At 33.4% G+C, this 11,076-nt stretch overlaps 1 protein-coding gene and 1 long non-coding RNA gene across 2 annotated transcripts in view; one reads left to right on the top strand and one right to left on the bottom strand.

The window, feature by feature from the left end:
- The window catches only part of LOC134250323 (uncharacterized), a 16,564-nt gene extending 5,488 nt beyond the window's left edge, over window positions 1-11,076 (bottom strand). Inside the window, exons 1-2 of the mRNA XM_062732685.1 lie at window positions 10,865-11,076; window positions 1,119-1,369 (exon numbers count right to left, since the gene is read on the bottom strand). Of these exons, the coding sequence (XP_062588669.1) occupies window positions 1,119-1,369; window positions 10,865-11,008 (395 nt within the window). The 5' untranslated portion in view covers window positions 11,009-11,076. The remainder of the gene's footprint in view (window positions 1-1,118; window positions 1,370-10,864) is intronic.
- Window positions 2,250-6,823, top strand: LOC134250271 (uncharacterized). The gene is made up of 3 exons (XR_009988458.1): window positions 2,250-2,341; window positions 5,642-5,823; window positions 5,929-6,823. It is a non-coding gene; the product is annotated as an uncharacterized LOC134250271 (long non-coding RNA).

Here is an 11,076-nt window from a genome sequence, read left to right as displayed (position 1 = left end):
TTGTCTATCATTGAATGTATCAGATAGAAATGACGTAAGCTGCATATTTCCAATCTTGCCAGTTAATGTTGCGCGGTCTTAAAAGAATTTGGCTTAAATTTGTTTTCGACTGGCTTCATAAAGAGAAGTGTAGTGAAATGAAGATTCTACCATAATCTAGCAAGACAAGAACATCTTCTATCTGAAGTATCAGTTCATCATCATTTATGACTTTTTACGTGTTTGAGCTTAACAAATTTTTTACTCAAATGACACAATGGTCTTTTCTGATATGATATTCAAGATCATGACCGACTGGGTTTCCACTGCCCAATACATCGCGCATCATAGTAAGATGAAGCGTATTTATTGTTTTAAAGCAACTTTTTACACTTAATTAATAAAATTTAACAAAATTATGAAATTACAGGTTGAAAAAATTATTAAATATAAGCTCTTGAAACTTAAAACATAGAAATTTTAGATTCTCTCAATCATTTTCATAATTTTTAAATAAATTCTTTGTATCTAACATATTTAGTAGTTCTCAGTTAAAACAGGAAAATTTCATTAATTTTGACATTTTGCGATTCCCCCTTCCGGAATCAAGTAGGTAGACGTTTGTGTTTCTTACATATAATGTGCAATATAGCATTACTTATATATTATAAATTGAGGAAAAAGTTTGGTTTGAAGTGCGAAAAATTGGCGCTTTCTTATATAATCTTAAATGAACGGTACCTGTATTTTGAGACGGTCCCTGGACGGTAGATTATCCCTAAACTTAGCAGATACACTAAAGTCAATGTAAGTGACATATGATATAAAATTTAAGAGTTTCTCTATTGTAGTTTTCACACAATAAAACCCCAGTCGGCTCCCTTTAGACCAATCAATGTGTATTTTTTTTCTGGGAAAAACGAAAAATTCACAGAAATGAATGGTTATAAAATATATTAATGTATAATAAACTTTTTAAGTATTAAAAGTATTAAAATCATTATTTAAACAACTATATTTTTCTGATTGTCGAAGCAAAAGAATTTACAATTTAAAAAAAATTGTTTGCTTAAATATATTACATACTAGTTCAACTTTATATATTTGAATACCAAAAAATAATAAATAAATAACATTACTGATTGTCGAAGGCATCTTTAAACGGAAAATTTTTATGGACGACGAAAGATAGCTGGGTCAATAAAAATGATTCTTGTGCAATTTCCAGCTCGTCACATTTATTCCGAAGCTCAAATCGAAGTTCAGATGAGTCAGATATAAAAGCATATTTTCCTGTTTCAACCAAAGTAAAGGCGTCATCCATAACTGTGATCTTTGGCATGTCAGACATCATTTCCCATATCCTCTTGTGAAACCCTCCTTTTGCAGACTGAAATAAAAACATTTTCCGTTACAAATTGAACTCAAAAAAAGTTTTCTCAGCAGGACAACAGCAGCAACATCACGGCCAGGAACACGTTAGGTTCCCAGACAGTACCGTTGTCAGAGACATTTAGAGTAAAGCACTAAAAATGGTTCGTTGTCATGAACTTACGGGAGAGGTTATGATAAAATCCGTCCGGTGTCATGACTTGAGATGACAGGTCGTGAGTATTTTTTCATTTTTTAAAACTAAATCGTTAAAACCAATGTCTGAAATTGTAATGGGGAACAGGGCTGACATCCTTTTTGGTTTTGTAAGAATTTCAGCCATTAAAATAAAGTAATAAAAGAAGAGTTTGCGTTGGCGATATAAACCCTGTTGAAGCCACATGTGAATTTGATTCATTTTTACGAGTTGATGGACATCAACTCAGTAATGCTACTGCTTACAATGTTGACCTAATTTTGACCAAAGAACACACCTCGTTTATTCAGTTCCTTCTACGATGAATTGTATCAGATCTTGAGAAACTCTACATAAATAAAAGCGAACATATATATTGAAGACATGTCAATGTTTCTTTTTTTGAAAGGAAATTTATTTTAAGTAAAAACAATAACATTTTCATTGACATCAGACATGCCTTATTGTGTCGTTCCGACAAAAAATAGTGCATTTTAAACCGCCGAAGAATGAAAGTGTATTTCGTCACTTCTCATATTCCTATATGTGCATATATGTCTGTCGATTTTTAAAATTTTCAAACTTATTGCATAAAACATTGGTTAATTTTTCTGTTCGTTGGGATTTATGCAAATGACACATAGGCCTAACATAGAGATCGAACTACTTTTTCATATTCATACGCACCATATGCTACTTTGCTTTGTAAACAAAAACACGCAAAATCGGCAGCACAACAGTGACTTCAAAAGAAATTGACGGGACTGTGGAGGCTTACTAGGAAATTTTTAGAAGGTACGTAAATGTAATTACATGTACATTTAAGTATAGTTGCACGTGTTGCTCTGAAATATAAACTTAGCCAGTAGTTTATCGATAGGACTTTGTATGGTACTGACCGAGTAAACATTAGCGCCACCTTGTTTTTGCGGCTTTAGGGGCCTGATTCTATATAAATTTTTCTTTGTGTTTCTTCCGCAAAAGTAGCTTCCATTGTAGTAATGAGGCAACTGCCTCACTAGAAATATTATTTTCAAGTCTTTGAAAACACACAAAACAGCAGTCGTGCGACAGGACATGCCATTGAAATTTCGACTAGATTTCCACTTTCTTAAGAGAATCGGTCATGTTTTAGTGAAAATCGAATGAATATTTTTCTGCATGCAATGATACGAAACGAAATTATCCAAGATAATATTTCTATTTGTTGTACAGTGAGGTTGCCGTTATCGAATCACTTAGTAAATTTGCTTGGATATTTCGTACCTGAGTTTGAGTTAAATTCATTTTACAACATTGTTTGGTGGTACTATGTTTTACTTATAACATCATATATATTTCCCCAATAACCACTGATTAAATAAAAAAATATCGCTGTACTTGTATGAATGATGTTTTCTCCTTTACCGGATCATTTTCTCCATTACCGAATCACGTGACATAAAGCTGATTATTCTGGTTCGGGACCGTGTAAATTTAAAAATACCCTTATTACGTAACGTTTTACTATGCCTTAAAATATTTCAAACCCCACCCACCACCCAAAAAAGTAGAAAAGCTAGGAATTTTTTGAGTTGTTTGCATCCGACAATTAATGTAAAAACAACAGCAATGAAATCATAGGGAAAACAATTGACTAGTTGATATAAGAGGACGTAAAAACTTATATACGTGCATGATGAACTGCAAACAGCCGAAGAATTAATTTTTGATTCAAAAATTGTACTCATTGAGCTACCACACCCCCTCCCCATAATTTTGTCGCTATTTAGATAGAAAATAGATCGCTAGATATATGATTGTGCCCCCTCAAAAAAAAAAAAAAAAAAAAACGTCAGATGACCTTTTAATGCTTGATTAATTAATTGTCAAGGAATTTTGGTGGTTGATAGTGCCTCCTCAACTGAAAATGTATTGCTCTGCACCCCCCTTCCCTACCTACCAACAGAAATTGCTTCCTACGAGCCTGGCTTCAGAGATACCTAAAGCTGAAAGGAACAATTATATTTTCAAAATGTCGAGACCCAACACCTAAATTTCCTCCAATGAGTAGAGACAACTTTACAAATAATGATGTTGGGATTCATTTGCTGGATTTCTCCATTCCAATATCCACAGTAGACTAAATACCAGTATACCGATTTATTAAATACTGGAGGTTGTCCTTTCACTTTATATGGGTCTACTTCAACTGTCCATCGTCTCTATAGAAATGACTAAGACAGCTCATTCTCCTCTAGCTGCTTTCATAGTGCTCTTTCTCCCTTTTACGTGAAGACAGTGGTGGCATATATTCCATATAGGCAAAAGGCTGCAGTCTGCATATCATTTTCTCAATATGTAATTTAAATCATATGTTTACTAACTAGTATATGTTGAAAAAAGGGGGGGTATCATAATACTCTGTTTATAATTTATTTAGCTTGATGTTGAATTGAAAAAAGTATTGTTAGCAATATGCATTTTATATTATACGAGCTTGATCTTGATCATGACAAGAAATAAAAATTTATTATTGGAAATAATTTTTTAGGGAATAGGAAAACTGCAAACGGGGTATTGTTGGAAATAATGATTTAGTAGGGAAGTTTAAATTGCAAAGGGATAAATAAATAAAATTTCTAAATCTTAATTTTGTTTGGTAATCATGACGATTTTTATTTGGCTATCGTCGATGTCTTCACATTAGCTTACATGCACATATATCACCGGGAGACATTCTCGAATCCACATGCTCTGTACTTCTTACTGATTTTGACTGCTGATTTTGTTTATGTGTATTTTAACCACCTTTATTGTACGCTTTTGGTAGACATCTTCTGTTGTTTTTTTTTTTTACTGTAACTGGTGTGCAAAAAACCGCATACGAAAAATTATAATTGCATCTCATATTTCTTGAAACAGTGATTCGTTATTGGAAACCTAAATACCCCCAACTTTAAAGCGAATACTATTAATTTCTGATTTAGAAATTGTATGACGCTTTCAGTGCTTTTAGACACATAATTTTATTAAACATCTGCACCAAATTTGTTTACCTAGACTGTACGATTCACATTGGAGCGGTACCGAAAAGTGAAAGTAGTCTGCTTGCATGTACGCTTCTGGTCAGCGTCACTAAAAAGCTTGTTCATGTTTATTTAAATATTAGGACATTAAACGAGTTGAATTTAATAATTTCATGATATATGATAAAAGCAAGAATAATTCAGCATAACAGGGCAGCTAGGTTAGGCTAAGTATTGGACTTTGATAAGAAAAATACAGAATCTTCATCTGAAAGTGATTCGTTAACGGGTGCGATTCGTTATTGGCAACCTCACTGTATCACACGAAAAATACGATGAGAACGAAGCATCTGTTGGAACGACGCCATTTTTATTTTAGCCAGGAGCGGATCAAAATCCACCACATGCACCTGTTCCATAATAAATCTGGAATAAGTTATTTTAATTGATTTATGTTTACTTATATCGCTTCAGAAAAATATAGACCACCTTTTTAGTGTAACATAACAGGGTGAAAGTGTCTTATTTATTTATTTTCATTATAAAATAAAAAAAATATTCATAAATGGGAATACAATGTATGTGAAAAAAAATGCACATGTTCTGGATGACATGCGAGTACAAAGGCATCCTGTGTCATACAACTATGGAATTAACAATTTGAGATGTAAATAAAAAATAATGATCAGATTGAGATTTTGATGATCTTAAAGATGCATTATGTTGATGATGTCAAGGGCTCAAAAAAGAAAAAGACAAAATTTTCTGGAAAATATCAGGTTCAAAGAAAAATTGTCAAAGCAAGTCTCAGCTATTACTTGCATTGCAGCAGTTATGCATAAAGCATCAAACAATTTCTCAGAAGATAGTAGAGGTAGACAGTGTACGTGTTGCTAATGCACTTGTAAGCATTTTGTATAAAGAAGTGGTTTGAATTCCTACAGAGGATTGGAATTCAAGTGATCTTAATTTATTGCTTTGGAAAGATAATGATTTACATTTAAGATGTCATAATAAATAAAATACCCTTCAAATCTTATTTAATATGTTGTTTTAATTTAGAATTTAAAATTTGTTATTTTTCTAGAAGTACATGTATAAACCATAAGGGCCAGAGCATAATGGTTCCTGGAAGGATTTGTTTACGAAACCTTTTTCATTGCTTCTGGAGATTTGTTGGTTAATTTCTCATTCCGGAGAAATTTAACTCCATCACTACCATGTTGGGGGTTCCTTAATGCCAGATGACATCTCCAGGAAAGCAAAGAGGTACTTTTAAAATGTCATGATAAATAAAATACCCTTCAGATCTTCAATTTAACTTGTTATTTATATGTCGTTTTAATGATAATGTAAAATATTTTATTTTTCTAGAGGTATACACCACAAATGGCAGAGCATAAAGGATGACTGGGAGATTTGATAAACTTACTGTTGTAGGAGAACAATTTCAAGCATTGATATATATTAGAAAATTGTGCTGTCAGTCTTTTGTATGTTGGAGGACAAGCTTCCCCTTGAAAACTGGAACAAATGTGAAATGAAGAAAGTGTATCTTTATATTGAGAACTTTTCCTTGTAAAATCACCTCTGGGAAAAAGTTTATTTCATATCAATTTATTGTGTTCATTATCTGGTCTAATTTTATATTTGTAATTGTTTTAAAATTGCATGGCGAAACACATTTTTGCTCACCTGAGTCAAAAGCTTAAATGAGTTTTTTGATCCGATTTCTTTGTTGTCTGTTGTGTTGTAAACTTGTTACAACTTAATTTTTGTTCAAATGATGCCCCTTCCCCCCTGGGAGCTTGAGACCATTTATAAAGTTAAACTTCTCAAAATGGAACTGATATCTTCTTTTTTTCAAGCCAAGATACTCAGGTGATGTACAAAGTATGTACTTTGAAGTGACATCAATTAGAAGCAATATAATTTTTAAACCGCAGTTTGATAGCAGAAATTTTATTTTCAAGAAAATGTTGGAGGCATATGTTTATTTATATCATATCAATTTCATGTTTGAATTTCAAAACCGATTTCAGCTACTACAATTTACATTGGAAAAAAATGCAGTTGTCCAACTTGTGTCTATTGTGTGTCATGAAGGTAAAATCTTACAGCTTATTGTGATATGCAACAAATATTTTACCGTGACCATGTGTTTTTGCAACAGTTGTAAAGTGTATATGCTCAAGAACATAATTATTAGTTTTTTCCTGTAGCCCAAATATAACTGTGTTAGTACTTTGATTACTGAAGCATTTATTTGTAAATCAGGGTCCTGTGTAAAACTTCTGATATTAAGACACACATTCACACATTTTGCATTCTTAATGCTCGTTACACTTGTGAGAAAATTATGAACAAAATTGTGACGGCGACTTTCTCTTTTCTAAAAAAATAATTTTCTTGTATTTTACTGTATATTGTGCTTTTACACATTCAAACTGGAAGACTGCAATGTAAAAAAAATCTTATATGATAAGTATAACAATAGTAATTGTCAAATTGATAATGAAAAGTATTTTAGGTCACCTGAGCCGAAGGCTCAAGTGAGCTTTTCTGATCACATTTTGTCCGTCGTCCGTCCGTTTGTAAACTTTTCACATTTTCGACTTCTTCTCAAGACTCAATGGACCAATTTTAACCAAACTTGGCAAAAAGCATCCTTGGGTGATGGGAAGTTTAAATTGTTAACATGAAGGGCCAAGTCCCCTTACGAGGGGAGATAATCAAGAAAAGACAAAACTATGTGGGGTCAATAAAAATCTTCTTATCAAGAACCTCTGTCCAGGAAAGCTGAAACTTATGTGGAAGCGTCCTTGGGTAGTGTAGATATTTTATTGTTAAAATCATGACCCCCGGGGGTAGGGCGGGGCCACAATAGGGAATCCAAGTTTTACATAGAAATATATAGAACAAAGCTTTAAAAATCTTCTTCTGAAGAACCACAGGGCCAGGACAGCTGAAACTTATGTGGAAGCATTCTTGGGTAGTGTAGATATTAAATTGTTAAAATCATGACCACCGGGGGTAGGGCGGGGCCACAATAGGTAATCCAAGTTTTACATAGAAATATATAGAACAAAGCTTTAAAAATCTTCTTCTCAAGAACCACTGGGCCAGGAAAGCTGAAATTTTATGGAAGCATCCTTGGGTAGTGTGGATATTAAATTGTTTGAAATCATGACCCCCGGTGGTAGGGCGGGGCCACAATAGGGAATCCAAGTTTAACATAGAAATTTATAGAACAAAATTAAAAATCTTCTTCTCAAGAACCACTGAGCCTGGAAATCTGAAACTTATGTGGAAGCATCCTTGGGTTGTGTAGATTCTAAAGTTTTAAAATCATAAAAGGGAAGGGGGTAGTGGGCATCATAGGTAAAGAAAGAGAGGAAATCTGGTAAAGAACTGCATCACCCAAGTTACTCTGGTGAGCGATGTGGCCCATGGGCCTCTTGTTTTAAAGAGATATTACTTTTGCTGTATCCACATTAAGGGCATTCAGATATTGTTGTACCATGATACACTGTAGGTATAAAAGAGCGTTTCATTTCATTTGTTAAAATAGGGCACTAATACACAATAAATGTTTAAATATAATGTAAAAAGAATTGCTTTCCTTATTATTTCACATGACATTATTTCTTCATGGGATTTAATAATACAGTGCATCATCTCATGAAATTGACATCATAAATCAAATGGAAGTCTAAATTTCTGCAATTTTTAAAAGGCAATTTCATTTCCTTATCAGTAAAGCAGTGTTCAATTTATAAGCTTGAACAACCATCAACTCGTATCAGTACTTTCAGTACTTTGATTATTCCGAGATATTAAATTTTTCGTAAATAGAATACTATTTCTATGTCAATGGGTGCAAACAGTATTAAAACATGTTGTTAGCCTTTAAAGAAAAATTCGAACTGATTAAAACTGAAAGTTTTGCTTCTAATTTTTGTCCGTTGTCATGACAAGATACGAAAATTCAATCCGTTGTCTTCGGTCCGTTGTCGCTAGTACTGTACTATATACACCATGAAGAAGGTCAACGTGAGGGGTATTTTTATGTTTTGATAAATTTCAAGTATGCCTTCAAAGAAATGGTGAAGGGTGAAAGAGAGAGTGGCGCGGGGGAGCCAACAAGTCTTAATAAACTAAAAGTATGTTATCTTCAATTTCATTTGAACAAAGTGAATGAATTGGAAGATGAGGAAATACGAGGGTTGTTCGAAAAGTTGGTGGACAATGTCAATCTTCGTCATACTATCAAGAAATTCAAAATAAGGACAATATCATGTGTAAAATATTTGTTTTGCAGATGTGTAAAATTGCATTTCATTAGATTTAATAGAAATCAATTTCATTTTAAAATCAACATGTTTTGTAATCGCGGAGCATACTGAACGGTAGCCCTCTCTGATATTTTTTTATCTGATATTTTATGGAGAGTGATACCCTGAAATATTGCGGGAGAAAATCACTATATGGAGACCCTAAGGAGTTGTAGTCCCCCCCCCCCCCCCGCCCCCGCAAAAAAAATCGTACATTATTGCAGCTAACTTAATGGCAAGGTAACGTCAAAGATTTCTTAAAAATACTAACTCTATACATTTCACACAGAATGTAACAGTTCTAATTTTTTTTTTTTTTTTGCTCTATTTTACAGAGAATATGACTACAGATATTAGAATATTTATTTAGTGTGTTGTTTGTGAATTACTAAATTTTGACCTGCTCTGCGATCCGATTTTTGCAATTTTAAATTCTGAATAGGTTTGAAATAAATGGAGATAAAATTAAAATACAAATCACTTGGATTGACTGTTAAACTAATTTCTATCTTTTGGATATAACGTTAAATTTTAAAAACATATGGCAGCTAGGAGTCCACGTTTTCATAAAATCATTGAATTGTCAATGTACGAGGGTTGTTCATGGACTCCTGTAATATCTTTTCTTAATTATCTCACAGCAAAGGACCCCCCTCCTTGGTCCGTAGGTCTGTTCATTTGAATTTCTTTGCCCATAAAATTCTTTTGAAATAATTATTAGGACAGAAAAGGGAGTAATTGATTTACTGTGTCGGGTGAAATGCATGAACAAATATATTATAAGTAATTTTTTTTTTCTGAACATCCCCTGCCCGATCTTCCCATCTATATCTATGCCGACCCAAATAATTTACCCTGAGTCGGAAGAGGGTGGGCAAACATTTTGTTTGTTTGTTTGAATGTTGTTTAACCTCTCAAGATTTTTTTTTCAATTATATGGAGACGTTGGCCGGCTCAAGCTCAAAAGTTCATTAAACAATGAATAATTGAAGCAGAACAAACACGGAAGTCCAAAACATCAGAGGTGGGATGAGTGAGATCAGGTGCCATAAAGGAGTGAGCATCCCCTGCCGATCGGTCACATCCGCCGTGTGCTCCTTGTCATAACTGGGAAATTCGTCGACAATTCAGTTTGTATATTATAATTATATTATAATTAGGATGAAAAACGTCAGTCAGCATTTGACATGATTTTCTATTTGCTGACAAGGTCATTGTATCGTCCATAGAACTTACGAAATGATGACTTAAAACGAGAATTCTGATATTCTTGTTTCAACAGCTTGTTTTTCAATACTTTAATTCAAAAGTTTCTGCCATATGCTTTGTTTTCTTTTCTATTAAATATTTATATATAATCATTTCATTTGCGTTTTACATGTTAGGAAAAAGACACCGGACTAGAAAAACTTAACATGTACTGACAACGGACTTTTTGCTTATAAATTGCTAGCTGCAGAACTGTAGCTCTCTGCTTGAGAAAATTCGGACGGATCCGTCCGAATTTTCTCAAGCAGAGAGCTACAGTTCTGCAGCTAATAAATTGCGATTTCTTAAAGCATTTTGCCTTAAAAAAGGCCGTCAGTTGCCTTACACATGTAAAATGAAGTTTCTCCTCATATTATAAAATGAAAGGACCATTTTAATAAATTAAACATAAGAAATATCTAATTTTTGACCTGACAATCATGACTTCACACATGGGCATGTGATCGCCATTCAAAACTTCTCAAAATGTATTGTTAGTATCAATAATATCAATCTTTGTATGGAATACTGAATTGTTCAAAAATGTCGAATTTTAGGCGTTATGTATAAATTCTTGTATGTTTTGAATGACAACGGACGGATTTTATCATAACCTTACCTGTAAGTTCATGACAACGAACCATTTTCAGTGCTTAACTTTAAAGGTTTCTGACAACGGTACTGTCTTGGAACTTAACGTGTTCCTGGCCGTGAACATATAGACTAACCTTAAATAAATGAAAAACGTTTGTTCCTTGCAAGACAAGAGGTTTATAATGTGTCTGTGAAGCCAACTCTACCAGATTCTTTAAAGGTGCATTTGGAAGTGTAACAGTCAAGAATGCCGCCAAGGAAGAGGCGTACAAAGCCATGATCAGCGTAATAAAAAGCCACCAAAATCCTAATATTATATATCCTTGTAGGAATCTGGGTCGAGGAC

The sequence above is a fragment of the Saccostrea cucullata genome, unplaced genomic scaffold (assembly GCF_032062105.1).
Source record: "Saccostrea cucullata isolate Sc308-1 unplaced genomic scaffold, CSIRO_AGI_Scuc_v1 ctg473, whole genome shotgun sequence".
NCBI classification, from domain to species: Eukaryota; Metazoa; Mollusca; class Bivalvia; order Ostreida; family Ostreidae; genus Saccostrea; species Saccostrea cuccullata.
This window is presented reverse-complemented; position numbering and strand designations above follow the sequence as displayed.